Below are 20,151 nucleotides of genomic sequence, written 5' to 3' on the forward strand. Positions count from 1 at the left end.
ACCAATCTTAGATCTCAGAACACTAAACACCTACATCAAATCGGAACACTTTCACATGGTCATGCTACAGGACGTATTACCACTGTTGAGACAACAAGACTACATGACAACCTTAGATCTAAAAGACGCGTATTTCCACATACCGATACATCCCTCGCACAGGAAATACCTAAGGTTCGTATTCAAGGGAATACATTACCAATTCAAAGTGTTGCCGTTCGGTATAACAACCGCACCGAGAGTCTTTACAAAATGTCTAGCAGTAGTAGCTGCACATATCAGAAGGCAGCAAATACACGTGTTCCCCTACCTAGACGATTGGCTAATCAAGACCAACTCCCTAACAAAGTGTTCACACCACACAGATTATGTCATACAAACCAGGGTTCTCCATCAACTATACAAAGTCACACATTCTGCCGTGCCAAACACAGCAATACTTGGGAGCGACAATCAACACAACAAAAGGGATAGCCACTCCAAGTCCACAAAGGGTTAAAAAAAATTACAAAGTCATACAAGCCATGTATCCAACACAAAAAATACATGCAAAGATGGTGTTAAAACTCCTAGGCATGATGTCCTCATGCATAGCCATTGTCCCAAACGCAAGATTGCACATGAGGCCCTTACAACAGTGCCTAGCATCACAATGGTCACATGCACAGGGTCACCTTCTAGATCTGGTGTTGATAGACCGCCAAACATACATCTCGCTTCTATGGTGGAACAGTATAAATTTAAACAAAGGGCGGCCTTTCCAAGACCCAGTGCCACAATACGTGATAACTACAGATGCTTCCATGACAGGGTGGGGAGCACACCTCAATCAACACAGCATCCAAGGACAATGGGACGTACATCAAAGAAGGTTTCATATAAATCACCTTGAATTGTTAGCAGTATTCCTAGCGTTGAAAGCATTTCAACCCATCACAATCCACAAATACATTCTTGTCAAAACAGACAACATGACAACAATGTATTATCTAAACAAACAGGGGGGAACACACTCGACACAGCTGTGTCTCCTAGCACAAAGGATATGGCAGTGGGCAATTCACAACCACATTCGCCTAATAGCACAGTTTATTCCAGGGATCCAGAACCAGCTAGCAGACAATCTCTCTCGGGATCACCAACAAGTACACGAATGGGAGATTCACCCCCAAATTCTAAAATCTTACTTCCAAATTTGGGGAACACCTCAAATAGACCTATTTGCAACAAAAGAGAACGCAAAATGCCAAAACTTCGCATCCAGGTACCCACACCAGCAGTCTCAAGGCAATGCTCTATGGATGAATTGGTCAGGGATATTTGCGTACGCTTTTCCCCTCTCCCTCTTCTTCCATATCTAGTAAACAGATTGACTCAAAACAAACTCAAACTCCTACTAATAGCACCTACATGGGCAAGACAACCTTGGTATACAACACTACTAGACCTGTCAGTAGTGCCTCATGTCAAACTACCCAACAGACCAGATCTGTTAACACAGCACAAACAACAGATCAGGCATCCAAACCCAGCATCGCTGAATCTAGCAATTTGGCTCCTGAAATCCTAGAATTTGGACACTTAAACCTCACACAAGAATGTATGGAGGTCATAAAACAAGCTAGAAGGCCATCCACTAGACACTGCTATGCAAGTAAATGGAAAAGATTTGTTTGCTACTGCCATAATAATCAAGTTCAACCATTACATGCATCTCCAACGGATATAGTAAGATACTTACTACATTTGCAGAAATCAAATCTGGCCTTCTCTTCCATAAAGATGCATCTCGCAGCAATATCTGCATACCTGCAGATTACTCATTCAACTTCACTGTTTAGAATACCTGTCATTAAAGCATTTATGGAAGGCCTAAAAAGAATTATACCACCAAGAACACCACCTGTTCCTTCATGGAACCTCAACATTGTCTTGACAAGACTCATGGGTCCACCTTTCGAACCCATGCATTCTTGCGAAATACAATACCTAACGTGGAAAGTTGCATTTCTCATTGCCATTACATCTCTAAGAAGAGTAAGTGAAATTCAGGCGTTTACTATACAGGAACCATTTATTCAAATACACAAAAATAAGGTAGTTCTAAGAACCAATCCAAAATTCTTACCAAAAGTTATCTCACCGTTTCACTTAAATCAAACAGTAGAACTACCAGTGTTCTTTCCACAGCCAGACTCAATAGCTGAAAGGGCACTACATACATTAGACATCAAAAGAGCACTAATGTACTACATTGACAGAACAAAACTAATTAGGAAAACAAAACAACTATTTATTGCATTTCAAAAACCTCATACAGGAAACCCAATATCAAAACAAGGTATAGCCAGATGGATAGTTAAGTGCATCCAAACCTGCTACCTTAAAGCAAAGAGAGAGCTGCCTATTACACCAAAGGCACACTCAACCAGAAAGAAAGGCGCTACCATGGCCTTCCTAGGAAATATTCCAATGAACGAAATATGTAAGGCAGCAACATGGTCTACGCCTCACACATTTACTAAGCACTACTGTGTAGACGTGCTATCTGCACAACAAGCCACAGTAGGTGAAGCTGTACGAAGAACTTTATTTCAAACTACTTCCACTCCTACAGGCTGAACCACCGCTTTTGGGGAGATAACTGCTTACTAGTCTATGCACAGCATGTGTATCTGCAGCTACACATGCCACCGAACGGAAAATGTCACTTACCCAGTGTACATCTGTTCGTGGCATTAGTCGCTGCAGATTCACATGCGCCCACCCGCCTCCCCGGGAGCCTGTAGCCGTTTGGAAGTAATCTCCAACATACATACTTATTCATTCCATTGCATGGGCACTATTACTAACATACACAACTCCTACCTCACCCTCTGCGGGGAAAACAATCTAAGATGGAGTCGACGCCCATGTGCAATGGAAACAAAGGAGGAGGAGTCCCTCGGTCTCGTGACTCGAAAAGACTTCTTCGAAGAAAAACAACTTGTAACACTCCGACCCAACACCAGACGGCGGACTATGCACAGCATGTGAATCTGCAGCGACTAATGCCACGAACAGATGTACACTGGGTAAGTGACATTTTCCTTATTTGTATATATGTGTATATATATATATGTATTTAAGGTATCTATGTAAATACATGGGTTCAATGGACAGTGTTATTGTGTGTGTGTGTATATATCTTTCTTTACGGTTTTTGATGGGTCGGTTCTCACCTGTTCGCCTCAAAGGCACGTAAAAAATGAGGTGAAACTGAAGTCAGTACGCCGACGAGGACCTCTTATTGGCACGTTGACGTCAGACGGAGTCACGTGGAGCTGTGCCATTATGACGTCCTCATCGACGTGGACAGCTAGGAAGAAGACTTTCCGTCGGATGCTGACGCAAGGACGAATTCATAAGGTGAGGAATCCACAGGTAGCTAGTGTATCCACCAGAAAAAGCGTTACCGAAGGTAAGTAACTTGTTCTTTTGTACTGGGTAAACATGGATGGACATTTCCAAAGTTTGTGCTGCAGGAGGAAGAATACATGATAAAGAAAACGAAGTTGGTGAAAATCTTTATTAAAATACAGTATGGTACAGCCAGTGGTGATAATTATGGGATTCATTAAAAGCCGGCATTAGACACTGTCACCAGACAGAGAAAACCGCAGGAGAAAGAACTATACACCTTAAAACCAAATTAAGGGTATTAGAGCGTGAGCATCCCTTTGTAGTAACTAATATGGATAATCGGAATGCAAGTACATTCAGTGAGGTTACAGGGTCCAAGGCACAAATTAAAGCACCCCATAATAAAAACACAGAGCACCAGATCCGAAACTTTAAAATGTTAAGAATGGATTATAGTGAAAAATAGGTCCACCGCTTACTGCACAAGCAAGAACATGCGTAGCGAAACAACGCATATTAGAAATACTCATACAGAGTGATGGCTACTTAATGATGATGATATAGCCCATTAATTCTGTACTTATTAATAATCTTTATACATCCTCTATGGCAAAGGCTGAAATCGGGGAAATTAGCCAATTATTGGCTGTGATCTAGCTATCCATGCTCTCTCAGTCCCAGAACTTGGATATTTTAGACCCGTTACTCTTCAGGGACTTAGAGACCCCATAAAGAGGGCTTCACCAGGGAAACCCACATGTATGGATTTGGTTCCTAATGAACTATACATTGGTTTAGAAACATAAATATTAAAAAAAAAATTAAACTAATCTGTCACATGTTCAGAAAGCAACATGATGGTATTCTGTTAGAACGAGAAGGACCCCACTCTGGTAGAATTTTATATTTGCTGTTGTATGCAACAATCCGTGGTAGCACAGATTCTTCCTCAGCAGAGACATCACTCCCCATACCAACTTGGCTGCAGTTTTAATCAACTAGGAAGATACTACAATTAACGTCCTCCTAATTATAGATTTTGATATGGTAAAAGCATTTGAAAGGTGGAATAGCCATTCCTCTCACAGATGCTAGACCTGTTTGAGTTCACTGAAGCGGTTATCAAAAGGATACAGTCTATCTCCCAGTGACCAGTAGGGGATGGTGTCTATTAGTGGGGCTTCTTCTAACATTTTTACAATAACTAGGGGTACCAGGCAGGTGTGTCCTTTGTCACATTGCCTGTACCCCTAAGCTTATGGCATATGCGGATGATGTATTAATTATTACAGCTGATCCGGATATCCCTGTCTGGTATTAAAGTAGCTGCATTTAGACAGTAAAGTATCGGGGTACAAGTTAAATCCTGTGAAGATGGAAGTCCTAATATATAGATATAATTAATGCTCAGTCTGCTCATACATTGGAAAGTATAAGTTATTTAGACATTCATCTTACAGCTTGTTACAAACTGTAGGATGCTGGCCTGGTGTGTGGTGACCACCTATGGTGTTATCACCTTATACCAGGTCCAGGTATCCCCTATTAGTGAGGTGTAGACAATGTCTAGGAAGCCAGGGCTCTCTAAAGGTAGTTGGGGATGAGCAGCCAAACTTATCTAGGAGATATGCAAAGCTTATGCTATACCACTAGATCACTTAAACACATTAAAGAACCACAAAATGTTACAAAAATAAAGATATATTATTATAGTACCCCAAACACTAAAATACTGAATAGGCAATACTCCAATAGGAGGTAAATAAACACACTATTTTGTACACATTAGAAGTCAGTGATTCGCATCGAAAGCAATAGTAAAAGCAATAGTAAGTAATGAAGTCCCTAGGGGGAGACCAAACCATATACTAAGTAAGTAGAATGTGAAAGGCAGTCCCCCACCCAAGGAAGTTGAATCAGCAAAGGGTAGCTGGAGGAACTAGGAACCCCAAAATGTAAGTACCAGGGTGCCCCCCAGCAACCAGGAGAGCAGAGGTAAGTACCTGTTTTTCCCCAAACCCAAAGGAGAGCTTTGGAAAAGGACTGTACAAGACTGGAAGAACCCAAAGGTGGATCCTGACAGAAGAGGACCCGCAAAAGAAGGGGACCAAGTCCAGTTCTAGTTGGAGTGTCTGGCTGTGGCAGGAGCCACTACCCACCCTTCTGTGGATGCAAGACCATGTCGACAGTGTATGAAGAAAGTCAGCAGTGCAGCACAGGAGCAGAAGAGCAGTTCCAGAAGTGATGCAAGTGATGTCAAACATCGGCGGTCGTGATGCAGTCAGGCAGTGGTGCTGGAAAACCACCAACAAGCCTTGGCAAATGCAAGAGTCGGAGAAGAAGGTTTTGCAAGGCTGTAGAGCACCAGCAACGTCCAGGGGACTCGACCTAAGGAGGGGAGTCTGAGGTGACCCCTCAGCAGCTGGGAGAGTCACAAAAAGAGGAGGCAGCCCCCACAGGCGAACTGCAGGCACCAGGCACAGGAGTTGCAGTAAGGCCCACTCAGCACACCTGAAGAGGAGTCCCATGTTGCTGGAGCAGCAGACAGGAGACTGTGCTGTGCAAGGAAGAGAGCTGAAGGCCAGGGTTACGCGGAGCCTGAGGATCCCTTGGAGGAGGCACAAACAAGCCTTGGTAGCTGCAAGAGTCAAAGTGCACAGAGGTACTGTCCTGCAAGGAGAGACTAGGACTTAGTCTCCCAAGTTGGACTGCTGGTATAGAGGACCAAGGGGACCACTCCAGACCACCACCTGTGATGCGGGATCCACACAGTTCTGGAGCAGAGAGGATCCATGCAGCCAGTCATCGTTGCAGTTGGTGCCTGCGGATGCAGGGGAGTGATTCCTTCCCGAGAGCCGTACATGCTACTCAGCCACTGTATGGCCATGGAATCCCACGGGGTTGTGGGTCAGGGAGCCAGAGGTCTGCCCAGTCCAGCCCCACCCGTGCTGCAGCCTCCAAACTCTCCCAGTCGGTTGCAGAATTCCAGACAAGTTGGTGGCTGGCTCCGTGATCACCTGCCCCAATGGGAATCCATCACAACGGACAGGTGGGTTTTGCAAATAGTACGAAGGGGCTACTCCCTCCCCTTCAAGACTACACCTCCGCCAATGACACCATCTTACGACTGCTTAGCAGAGGATCATTTGGCACTTCTCTGCGAGGAAGTCGCCCCTCTCTTGGCCAAGGGAGACATAGAGAGGGTCCTTGCGCCAGAAGTAAGTTGTGATTGTTATTCTCTCTACTTTCTGGTGCCCAAGAAGGACAAGGGCTTTCGCCCTATCCTAGACCTCCGGGCCCTCAATCTCTTCCTCAAGAAGAAGTTCAAAATGCTCACCCTGGCTCAGGTCCTGTCTGCCTTGGACCCTGGAGACTGAATGGTAGCGTTGGACTTGCAGGACCCCTACTTTTACATACCCATCCTGCCTGCCCACTGATGTTACTAGCGATTCGTGGTAGATCACAAGCACTTTCAATTTACCATGCTCCCCTCCGACCTTACCAGCGCCCCTCAGGTGTTCACAAAAGTAATGGCGGTGGTCGTGGCTCATCTGCGCAGCTTAGGTGTTTGTCTTTCCCTACCTCGACAACTGTCTGTTGAATGTGAACACATCCCAGATTGTCGTCTCCCACCTCCAGAATACAGAGAACTTTCTGCTTTTGCTGAGATTCACTATAAATGTACTGAAGTCACACCTGACTCCCCTTCTTCAAAGCTGTTCTGGACACAGTTCAATTTCAGGTTTGTCCTCCCAAAAAGCATGTCTAAGATATTCAGGCTATGATACCGATATTTCAGCCTCTGTCTTGGATTTCGGTGAGAATGACTCTTAGGCTGCTGGGCCTCATGGCCTCCTGCATCCTGCTAGTGAAACATGCCAGATGGCAAATGCAGGCCCAGCAGTGAGACCTGAAGTTCCAATGGGTGCAGCATCTGGGGAATCTTTCCGACATGGTCTAGATCTCAGAGTGAACTGCACAATATCTGCAGTGGTGGCTTTCAAGTCAGGATTGGGTCAACTGAAGATTCTTCTCCCTTCCCCAGCCAGATCTCACTATAGTGACAGATGCGTCGCTCCTAGGATGGGGCGGCAACATGGGAGTGGCCGAGATCAGAGGGCCCAGGTTTCTGGCGGAGTCCGGACTGCACATCAGTCTAGTGGAGCTCTAAGTAATCAGGCTTGCATTGAAAGCATTTCTTCCCTCTCTCAAAGGGAAAGTGGTGCAGGTGTCACTACTGCCATGTAGTACTGAAACAAGCAGGGCACAGTGGGGTCGTGGACACTTGTCAAGAGGCTGTGCACCCCTGGACATGGCTGGAACACCAGGGCATAAACCTGATGGTTCAACATCTGGTGGGCTCTCTGAACGCCTAAGCAGATAAACTCAGCTATCAATGCATGGTCAATCACGAATGGCGTCTCAATCCAGAGGTGGCGCGACGTCTCTTTAAGAAGTAGGGAGAACATTGGTTAGATCTGTTCACCTCCGCAGAGAATGTGCAATGTCAGCTGTTATGCACGTTGGCGTTTCCAAGGCAGCATTGGCTAGGTGACGCTTTTCGGCTCGAGTTGAACATGGGCCTCCTTTACGCCTACCCACCAGTACTTCTTCTGCCCAGAGTTCTGGAGAAGATCAAGAACGACTGGGCTCATGTAATCCTTGTAGCTCCAGACTGGGCTCAAAGTATGGTATCCCGAGCTACTGAACGTGGCCTCGGATCCTGCGATCAGAATGCCTCTTCAGAAGGATCCTCTGTCCCAGTACCAGGGGACAGTGCTCCACCCAACCTGTCCAGTCTCCGCCTTCTTGTAAGGAGATTAAGCGGCGGCAGTTGACAGCTTTCGACCTTCTGCCTGAAACCTGTAATGTTATCTTGCCAGCCAGGCGTCCCTCCACCAAAAATGTATACACCTGTTGTTGGCATAAATTTGTGACATGGTGTTACAACAAATCTATTGATCCACATTCTGCACCTCTGTCTGAGGTTCTACTGTTCATCCTTTCTTTTGCCCAGCAGGGCTCTGTCTTGGGCACTCTTAAAGGCTACTTATCTGCCATCTCTGCCTTTCTCAGATTTCCAGATCAACCTTCTCTATTCAACTCCCCCATTGTTGGGAGATTCCTTAAGGGACTCACCCATTTGTATCCACCTACCCCGTTCAGAATGCCCCTGTGGGATTTCAACCTGGTCCTTACCTACCTTGTGTGCCCATTTTGAGCCACTCCATAATTGTCCCTTGCGGCTCCTCACACTAAAAACTGCTTTCCTGATTGCCATCACCTCTGCTCACAGAGTGAGTGAGCTTCAAGCTCTTTCGTTAACGCCACCATGTTAATCTGTCCATCCTGACAAAGTGGTGCTTCTTACCAGGGCTTCCTTCCTCAGGTTGTTATGCCTTTTTCTGTAGGCCAATCCATCACTTTGCCTACTTTTTATGTACCCCCACATCCCTCATGAAGAGGAGAGACTCCACCACCTGGACACAAAAATAACTTTTGCGTTCTACCTGAATCATATTAAAGATTTCCCAGTGTATGATAACTCTTTGTGGGACATGCAGGTGCAAAGAAAGGATGGACGGTGCAGAAGCGAACCATCTTTGCGATGGATGGTGCTCCGTTTCAAAATATGCTACGTTTTGGCAAAGAAGCAACCACCTGAGGGCTTGCGTGCTCAGTCCACCAGAGCAACTGCTTCCACCACAGGGTCAGCATGCGGAGTTCCTGTTTGGACATCTGCCTGATGGCAACGTGGGCATCCCTGCACACATTCACAAAACATTACTGCCTGGACAGTAAGGTTTGCAGAGACGGCTACTTTGGCCATTCGGTCCTGCAGGACTTTCTGGTGTGATCTTGACTCGCAGCACACCTCCAGGGATGGTATTGCTCGGGTAGCTATTCAAAAGGTAAGGAGTCTGCAACTAGAAGTCTCTATCAGATGTACAAGTTTCTTACCTTTGGTAATAATATATCTGGTAGAGACATATTCTAGTTGCAGATTCCTTACCGACCCATCCATCCTCCCTGCTCTGCGAACTGATTCCTTGGGGCAGGAACTTTCCTTAACGGGCCCTAGTTTTGGCACACCACTATGTGTCTTCATGGCTCCGTGCTTCTGGCGTGGAAAGTCATGAAAAGAAACTGACGTCAGCGAGCCGGGGTGGTGCCTATATACGACCGTGACGTCTTCACAGCGAACACAACACCACCGACGCCCGTGGAGTTGACCAACGCCACCGAACGGCAAGCAGAGGTACTTCCCAATGAAAAGTCTCCGGATACAGTCTGACGCCTAGGGGAATTCAAAAGGTAACGAATCTGCAACTAGAATGTCTCTACCAGATATATTGTTACCGAAGATAAGTAACTTGTACATTACGACCTACGTCACTTACTCTGGATGCATCTTAGTTAGCCGAACCTGGCCTTGACGACTGAAGTAGTTTTTTGGATGCACCTAGTATCATTTATAGTGAATGTTGTTGCCATTACTACTATTTGAGACTTGTTTTTGAAGAAGTGTACTCTGAGAAAAGTTGCTGTTCTTTTGAAATCACATGATAAAAGTCTGGATGTTTGGACATTACCTGTACTGGTTCATTCCCTGAGGAAGCCCGTGATTGGGCAAAACGTGTTGGCTGCATTGTTGTTTACACTGAAGAATAAAGAGAACAAAGAGAAAAAGAAAACTGTTTGATCATTGTTGTGTACTCACTGTTCTTTCTATACTTCCTCTTTTATACTTTGTTTTTGTTGCCTCTCTGATCGTAAAAAATGTCCTTAATGTTAAGCCATCTGGTAGCTGGTCTATAGAGTTGGGCAATAAATGTTTTGCACTCGGTGATTACAACAGGTGGTGCGGTACAAAGTCCCTAGCTGCCAGTATTTGTTGTGAATGTTCCATCAGTGAAGAGAAGTTGATCTGTTTGCCGCAGAGAATGCAGTGTCCAAACTTTGGGCTGTTTTGTAGTTCGTAAGGCCGCTCTCCTTCAGAGACAGTTCCTTCCTGGATCTTGGCTATGCCTCTCAGCCCCTGCTTCCCCTGCCCAGAGTGCTGAAAAAAACCAAGAAAGACTGGGGCCAAAACATCCTGGTGACGCCACACTGGGTGAGGTACGTCTGGGGCCGGAACTTCTGGCCATGAGCATATGTACTCTGATCTGGCTGCCCCTTTGGGAGGACCTTCAGTTTCAACAGCAGGGCCAAGCCTCACACCCAAGTCTGCACAATCAGCACCTCTGTGTGTGGAGATTGAACGGTGACAGTGGATAGCTTTTTATCTTCCTCCCAAAGTAGTTTGTGTCATTCTGGCAGCCAGACATACCTCCACCAAAATTGTACATACGGCACTCTACAAGCAATGCTATCTGATATCTTAATGTTTTGTATTTCTCTAGCCCAGCAAGCCTTGCTGTGTCAACAGTTAAAGGTAAGCTTTTGTCCCTTTCTATCCCCTTACATTTGCCTCAGCTATCCCTGTTCACATCACCTGTTGCGATGCATTTCTTAAAAGAGCAGATCCTCTTGTCCCTGCCAATACCTTTTGTGATGCTACAGTAGGAACTTAATTTGGTTCCCTCATACTTGATGTGCACACCCTTTGAACCAGTGCACAGCTGTTCTCTCTGCCTGCTGACCACAAAAACAAGGTTTCACTAGTAAGCAAACTTGAGCCTTTGTACAGCAACCATACACATGTTTCTTCTGGATAGGTTGGTTCTCTGAACAAAAGCAGCATTCCTGTTGAAGGTAGTCCCACCCTTCCATGTAGGGCAACCCATCAGCTTATCAGCTTTTTACCCTTCACATTATCCCTCCAAGGAGGAGGCGTGGCTCCACTGCCTTGATCCTACGAGGGCCGTCAGCTTTCAACGTCGATTGGACGAGAGACCATTGATCAGTTTTTTGGTGGGCTTCTCTGGAGCGAAAATGGGGAAGGCGGTGCAAAAGAGAACCATCTTCTGATGCATTGTTTCATGCATTAAGATCTGCTGCATGCACATTCTACCAGAGCAGAATCTGCTATCACAGCTCTGGCTCATGGTCTTCCAGTTCTTGACATCTGCCAGGCTACTACGTGGGCATCCCTCCACATGTTCACAAAGCATTACTGTCTGGATGGTCAGGTCTGACGGGGTGAGCTTTGTGCCCTATCTATCCAGCAGGATTTCCTGGTCTGAGCTATTCCGCAGACTCACCACCTGGCCACCCAGGGAGGTACTCCTTGGGTTTCTGTTCACAAGGTGAGGAATCTGTTTTTAAAAATCTCTATCAAAAGATAAGTTACTTACCTTCGGTAATTACTTTTCTGGTACCGACTCTGACTGCAGGTTCCTCACTGATCCAGTGGACTCATACAATCCATTAATAGGATTCCAATCTAAAGATCTGCTCACTGGCATTTCTGGTTTCTTTGGGCCCCGGGGCCACACAGACCAGACAGAGACCAGGAAGAAACTTAAGTAAGCATGGAGGTGGCGCAAATACAGTGGTCCCAATGTCTCATCTGGGATGAGACTGATTGGAGGCGGAGCTCATGATCCCTCCTGCTAAATCCAGTTAGGCACCAAGGAATATTCACAAGGTGAGGGACCTGCCAGAAAAGGTGTTACTGATGGTAAGTAAGTTATTTCTTCCTAGTAAGGTATTGAGACACAAACGTGGCCATAGTTGATGCTTTTGTTCTCTATTTTGGTTTTGGGTACTTTATTTTCAGAATTCCAAATCCCATTAGCCACTGTATATAATTTACATTGCTCCATTTAAGCGCAAAGTCACCTTCTCAGAATTGCATTGACTTTTCGTTTCTCAAGGGAATGGACCCAGTCAACGAGAGGCGGGTTTTTGAAATGGTGGTTAAGACTGCTTGCAAAGAAAGCACTTCTCAGTACTTCTTCATCACACCAAAGGTGAGTCAGCCTTTTTTTGGTTCATGTTTGCATTACAAGCTTTAAATCTAAATTCCAGTTTAGGACTTAAAATAAGCACATGCACAACCAAGGAAAATTCTGTTCCATTTCTTGTTTTACACAAAACTTGTAACAAAATATGAATTATTTTTGATCTTAACCATCAGTATACTTTTTAGTTTTGAACCTTGTGTGTATGTTTATTTTTATATATATATATATATATATATATATATAATATGTTCGGTGGCATGTGTAGCTGTAGATGCACATGCTGAGCATAAGTCCGCCATCTTGTGTTGGGCTCTGAGTGTTACAAGTTGTTTTTCTCCAAAGAAGGTTTTCGAGTCACGAGATCAAGTGACTCCTCCTCTCGGAGATAGTGTGCATGGGCATCGTGTCCTTTGTTAGAATGTTTTCTTTCTGCCGTCTGGTTCGGACGTGTTTCCTCTCGCTCAGGTGGATCTCAGTTCGGTACTTCTGAACTTATTCTACCTTTTCTATAATATCATCGGTATTGTTTTGATTGTGTTTTCATCTATACTCGATTCGATTTAGACCGTTGGGGTCGAATTCTTGCCCTTACAAGGGCATCACCCTTTTAGGGCGTACTTCAATGTAGGTCTAATGGAACAAACTCCGTTTTGATTTTGTCCTCTGTATCACGCAAAAGTTCCGTACACCGATAAACATCCCGTGTGTAATCTCTGTCTATCTCCCGATCATCGAGAAGAGAATTGCGACACCTGCAGATCATTTCAATCTAAAAAGACTCTCTGTGACCATAGAACTTGTCGTCTCGAAATGGTGTCTAAATCCACAGAAGACACATCTGATATCTTCGGTGAAGAATGCGCTCAAGAAGAAGTTCGGCAAGGGGCAGAGTTTTCCATCCAAGACTCGGACTCCGATCAATACTTCGAAGATTATAGCCACCAAGTACTTCCAGTGCAGTCCGTCAGTCCAACTGCCCCATCGCATCACACAAAAATAATTAAAAAGACTCCAGCGCTAGTTATCTGTCCTCCACTGCTTTCTGGCCATGTTCGGATTTGAAAGGAAAGTCTGGATGACCAACCTTTGGGTTCAGCACCGAGATTAAAGACTAAAGTGCTTTCGGTATTGACCAAACAAACTCCTACAACAGTCTCAGAATCGAGCCGAAAACCAAAAAGCACATCTTTGAAGCTGAAAAAATCTGCACCACCTTTGAAGCTGATGCTTTCGGTTCAAACAAAACACAAACCTTCGGAGTCCAAAGATACGGGTAGCAAGCAAACTACTTCTACCCATGAATCCTTGCACATAGAACATTTTTAGAGGTGATGGACGCTAAACAGCACAAAATACACATTCAGAAGGCCAAAGGAATAATTGCTCCCCTCCAATGTCATTTAAAAGGAAATGAACTTTTAAAGACTCCTAATCCAGTTAGGCACTTTAAAGGATGTACCTCCATCAAAAAAGGTCTTCAAGGACAAGCAACAGGAAGAGGCTACAAAACATAAACAGTCTTCACCACAACTCTCCTGTTCTTCCTTCCACAGCACCACCATCACCCACATTTGAAGCACAATTATCACCACACACATCCTCATTCTCACCACATAGGGATGATCTTAGTGATGACCAGCAGGAAAGAGATCCATGGGATACATATGACTCTGATCCCGTTCTACCAAATGATTAACACTTATATCCTGCTAGACCCTCACCACCAGAAGACACTACTGCATACAATCAAGTTGTGGCTAGAGCTGCGGCCTATCATAATGTGCAAATGCATACCGATCAGATGGAACAAGATTTCCTTTTTGATACACTAGCGTCTACACATAAACAATATGAATGTCTTCCAAGTCTTCCAGGAATGCTCAGACATGCTTCATATATTTTCCATGAACCTTTTAAAGCTAGAATTATCACTCCTAGAGTGGATAAAAAATATAAACCAGCACCCTCAGACCCAGTGTTTGAATCAGGAGGTAATTGGGTTCTTACAGTTGTAGTTGGTGCAGCAAGAAAAAGAGCCAACAGTCAATCCACAGGAGATGCCCCTCCTCCAGACAAAGAGAGTTGGAAAACAGATACAGCGGGGGAAAGAGTAGCTTCACAAGCTGCAAATCATTGGAGGATAGCCAATTCGCAAGCTCTTTTGGCTAGATATGATAGGGTACACTGGGATGAAAAGGAAGAGCTATTACAATACCTCCCTCAAGAACACCAAAAGATGGGACAACAAATAGTATATGAAGGGCAAGCTATACCGAACAACGCTATTAGATCTGCTATGGATGCAGCTGACACAGCAGCTAAATCAACTCCAGCATGCTTATTAAAAGACGTGCCTGGTTAAGATCTTCAGGTTTCAAACCTGAAAAACAACAGGCAGCGCTAAACATGTCTTGTGACAAACAACATATATTTGGCCCTGAGGTTGACACAACCATAGATAAACATAAAAAAGATTCAGAAACCGCTAAAGCCATGGATGCATTGTATACCACACCCACCAGAGTACTTGTCGTAGACCACAATTTAGAGGAGGTTTCAAACCATCAGCTTCAGAAACAGCAACCTCCCAACAAAAACAATCCTCACAATTCTACACTAGAGGATCATATAGAGGCTCCTATAGAGGATCCAACAATACAGGAAGAAGTAAACCGTACACTTCCAGGGGTTCCTCTCAATCAAATTAACAGTGACTTTCTCACCATCCCCACAGAGCACACATATCCTGCGGGAGGAAGACTGGTAAATTTCTATCCACAATGGCACAACACCACTGCAGATCAGTGGGTTCTTTAAATTATCCAACATGGTTATTATCTAGAACTCTTTTCCACTCCACCAAACATTCCACCTCTTTCACACAAACTAACTCAGGAGCATCTCACTCTATTAAAACAGTAGGGTACAATCACTACTTCTCAAAGGAGCTATAGAGAAAGTACCTATATCCCAACGGGGTTCAGGAGTATATTCACTGTACTTTGTCATACCAAAAAAGGATGGTACTCTCAGACAATCCTAGATCTCAGATCCCTCAATCTATACATAATTTCAGAACACTTACATATAGTCACTCTACAAGATGTAATTCCCCTACTACAAAACAGAATTACATAACCGCATTAGACCTTAAGGATGCTTATTTCCACATTCCCATACATCCAGCACATTGAAAGTATGTAAGATACGTTGTAGCAGGAAACATTACCAATTCAAAGTGCTACCATTTGGAGTAACAACAGCATGAAGGGTGTTCACCAAATGTTTAACCGTAGTTGCAGCATTCCTCAGAAGACGACACATACATGTCTTCCCTTACCTCGACGACTGGCTCATAAAAGCCAGAACGCTTCAGATTTGTCAACAACATACTCAATACGCTATAAACACCTTAAACACTCTAGGATTCACTATACATTACCAAAATTCTCACCTGCAACCATCACAGATACAACAGTATCTAGGAGCAATCCTGAACACTCAGTCAGCATTAGCATACCCAAATCCAGTCAGGATTCAAGCACTTCACAATCTCATATCACAACTACAGTATAACCACACTTGTACAGTGATGTTAGTGATAAAACTAATAGGAATAATGGCTTCATGCATAGCAATAATGCCCAATGCGAGACTTCACATGCGGCAACTACAGCAATGTCTCTCTCAACAATGGTCTCAGGCACACAGTCAAATTCAGGATCTAGTGTTGTTGGACTGTGAAACTTACCACTCTCTGTAGTGGTGGAATCACACCAACCTATCAAAATGGTGGCCCTTTCAGGACCCTGTGCCTCAGACCATAATCACTACAGATGCATCAATGATAGGTTGGAGAGCTCATCTCAACATCCTTACTATACAGGTGGAATGGGACTCAATCCAGCTGACTTAGCACATAAACCACTTGGAATTACTAGCAGTATTCCTAGCACTCAAAGCTTTTCTTTCTTTTATTATTAAATAGTGTTAATAAGAACAGACAGTATGACCACAATGTATTATCTGCAAAAACATAGGGGGGGACATTCATCTCAATTGTCCATTCTCGCACAGACACTTTGAAAATGGACAATTCACAGTGGAGTGTAATTAGTGGCAGAGTATATCCCAGGGATACACAATCAACTAGCAGACCTCTTAAGCAGGACGCAGCAACAAGTACACGAATGGGAGATTCACCCACAGGTGATGCAACAATACTTCCAAATGTGGGGAACCCAAGACATAGACCTTTTCGCCACAAAAGAAAACGTAATATGTCAAAACTTTGCTTCCAGGAACCCACGCCCTCAATCCAAGGGCAATGCTCTGTGGATCAGTTGGTCAAGGATATTTCCTTACGCTTTTCCACCTCTCCCACTGATTCCATTTCTGATCAGAAAGATTAAACAAACCTCGCTCACCATCATCCCCATAGCTCCCATGTGGGTACGTCAACATTGGTACACAACACTGTTGGATCTGTCTGTAGTACCACATCACGAACTACAAAACAGACCGGGTCTGTTGACTTAAAGGAGAGGTAAAATCAGACCTCCAAATTCCAGCATACTCAACCTGGCGATTTGGCTCCTGAAGTCATAGAATGTGGCTACTTATAACTTCCATCTGAATGTATGGATATTCTAAAAGAAGCACGCAAACCCACAACTAGACAGTGTTATGTGGCTAAATGGAAGCGTTTTGTCTACTACTGTCAGCCTCAAAACATAAACCCACTTAAAGCTTCAATAAAGGATATTGTTTGCTTCTTGCTACATTTACAAAAAGCAAACCTCACATACTCCTCTATTAGGATACATTTAACAGAAATAGCTGCTTACCTCCAAAACAGACAACATACTTCCCTGTTTAGGATTCCTGTTATATAAGCCTTTTTGGAAGGTCTTAAGAGAGTTATTCCATCTAGAGCACCACCAGTCCCTGTATGGAATCTTAACATTGTACTCACAACACTTACGGGACCACCATTTGAACCCATGCATTCTTGCCCTCTTCAGTGTTTATCATGGAAGGTTGCCTTCTTAGTAGCAATTACTTCTTTAAGAAGGGTTAGTGAAATCCAAGCACTCCCTTTGGAAGAACCTTTCTTTCAAATTCACAAAAACAAAATAGTTCTTAAGACAAATACAAAATTACTTCCAAAAGTGGTTTCACCTTTTCATATCAATCAGTCAGTGGAATTGCCAGTCTTCTTTCGACAACCAGATTCAGTTGCTGAAAGAGCTCTACTCTATATACAGAACAAAAGATTTCAGAAAATCCAGACAACTCTTTGTGGCTTTTCAACAGCCTCACAAAATTAATCCTATTTTAAAAACTGGATTTGTACGATTACAAACTTGCTATCTTAAAGCCAAAAACAGTTACCAGTAACTCCAAAAGCTCATTCCACCATGAAGAAAGGGGCTTCATAGGCATTCGTAGGCAATATACTAATGGCAGACATATGTGAAGCAGCCACATGGTCTACACCACACACATTTACTAAACACTAATGTGTGGCTGTATTATCTCGCCAACAAGCAAATGGTGGACAGGCAGTGCTTAGAACACTATTTCAAACTACTATAACTCCCATAGGCTAGCCACTGCTTATTTCTTAGGAGGGGACTGCTATGCACAGCATGTGTATCTGCAGCTACATATGCCATCTAATGGAAAATGTTACTTACCCAGTAGACATCTGTTCGTTGCATGTAGTTCTGTAGATTCACATGCGCCCTCCCTCCTCCCCAGAAGCCTGTGGCAGTTGTAGTATTATATATTGTTAATGTGTATATAGATTGCATGGACATCTCATTTCTTTACTACATATGTACATATACACTTGTACACTCTTTACTTCACCCTCTTGTGGGAAAACAGTCTAACAAAGGACTCGATGCCCATGCGCACTATCACCAAGAGGAGGAGTCACTCGAAAACCTTCTTCGAAGAAAAACAACTTGTAACACTCCTAGCACATATATTTCTTAGGAGAATTTTAGTAAGACTTTTATTTAGAAACCAAGCACATTGTACCCAAAAGTAAGTTTATGAAATACTGCTTTTGCTCAAACTACCATTGCATGAACCATCCCACCTTTGCCTGAAGAGTCAAGTTATAATAGCCATTTAGTTTTAACTATGGGCATTTGTTTTTAAACATGTATGTGTATTACATTGACCATCACCACTGTATAGTTGTACGCGAATCAGAGTTTCCAGACAGAGTTTTCTGTTTTGCTAGTAATTTTGGCGCCGATTGACAAATCTTCACAAAACAGCGTATTCCTGGTATGTTTTGTGGAGATCCATCAAGTGGGGGCTGAGAAAAAAAGGAGGGAATGTCCCAAAATACCTTTTTCCCCATCCAATTTCTATAGGGAATTTTAGACAACAATGCATAGAAAGTGGCTGAACAGAAAGTACCAAATCTGGCAGAATTCAGATCTTTACTCAGAAAGAATGCTTTTTGTGATTTAATGTAAATCTGTTCAGCCTTTTTTGAGAAATTAAAGTAAAATAAAAAATAATTTAATGCAAGTCTCCTATGTGGCTATATTTCAAAATAAAGCATTCTGATTGGCTGAACCCATGGGACCGAGAGCTCCGATTAACCGACAACAACATGGAGGGGAATGATGTGGCCACCATTACAGGATTTGGGGACTTGGGCCCTGATTCCTGAAAATGAATTTAAACAAAAGAATAAGGGGGCAGATAGGGATACCCTGGCTCCCTAGTCCTTATGGGGGTTGTCCGCATGTGGGTGGTTTACTGCCAGCGGAGGTTGTGCCTAAGGTCAACTTTGAGCCGCTCCCAGCCAAAGGCTATGCGCAGGAGAAGATTGGTCACAGACATATTGTAAAAAGACAATACAATTTTACTTTGTTATAAAAACCCTCAGAAATTCACTGACAAACCAAGGGCTGACGAGGTATATGTAGGTCTTCTAATAATAAACAAAAACTACTGTTTAACCCCTTCGCTGCCAGGCCTTTTCCCCCCCTCAGGTGCCAAGCATTTTTTGACTATTTGGGGCAGTTCGCGCTTCGGACCTCATAACCTTTTGTCCACATGAGCTACCCACACCAAATTTGCGTCCTTTTTTTCCAACTCTTAGGGATTCTAGAGGTACCCAGACTTTGTGGGTTCCCCTGAAGGAGAACAAGAAATCAGCCAAAAAACTGTGAAAAGTTCGTTTTTTTTACAAAATAAAAAAAGGAAAAAAGGATCATGTTTTTTTCCCTGAAAATGGCATCAACAAAGGGTTTGCGGTGCTAAAATCACCATCTCTCCAGCTTTCAGGAACAGGCAGGCTTGAATCAGAAAACACAATTTTTCAACACAATTGTGGCATTTTACTGGGACATACCCCATTTGTACTATTTTTTCTGCTTTCAGCCTCCTTCCTCTTAGTGACAGAAATGGGTGTGAAAGCAGTGCTGGTTCCCAGACAGCTAAACATTTCTAAACAGTAGACAAAATTCTGAATTCAGCAAGGGGTCATTTGTGTAGATCCTACAAGGGTTTCCTACAGAAAATAACAGCTGAAATACAAAAATATTGAAATTGAGGTGAAAATAACAACCATTTTTCTCAATGTTTTACTCTGTAACTTTTTCCTGCGGTGTCAGATTTTTGAAAGCAATATACAGTTACTTATGCTGGAATCTTCTGGTTGCGGGGATATATAGGGCTCGTAGGTTCATCAAGAACCCTAGGTACCCAGCGGCAATAAATGAGCTGCACCTTGCAATGGGTTTTCATTCTATACCGGGTATACAGCAATTCATTTGCTGAAATATAAAGAGTGAAAAATAGGTATCAA

At 43.7% G+C, this 20,151-nt stretch overlaps 1 protein-coding gene across 1 annotated transcript in view; it reads left to right on the plus strand.

Moving 5' to 3' along the window:
• Nucleotides 1-20,151, plus strand: part of SMC5 (structural maintenance of chromosomes 5) — a 647,363-nt gene that overhangs the window by 597,221 nt on the left and 29,991 nt on the right. Inside the window, exon 23 of the mRNA XM_069228845.1 lies at nt 12,222-12,317. Coding sequence (XP_069084946.1) covers nt 12,222-12,317 — 96 coding nt within the window. The remainder of the gene's footprint in view (nt 1-12,221; nt 12,318-20,151) is intronic.

This window comes from Pleurodeles waltl, chromosome 1_1, assembly GCF_031143425.1.
Source record: "Pleurodeles waltl isolate 20211129_DDA chromosome 1_1, aPleWal1.hap1.20221129, whole genome shotgun sequence".
In the NCBI taxonomy this organism is placed as follows: domain Eukaryota; kingdom Metazoa; phylum Chordata; class Amphibia; order Caudata; family Salamandridae; genus Pleurodeles; species Pleurodeles waltl.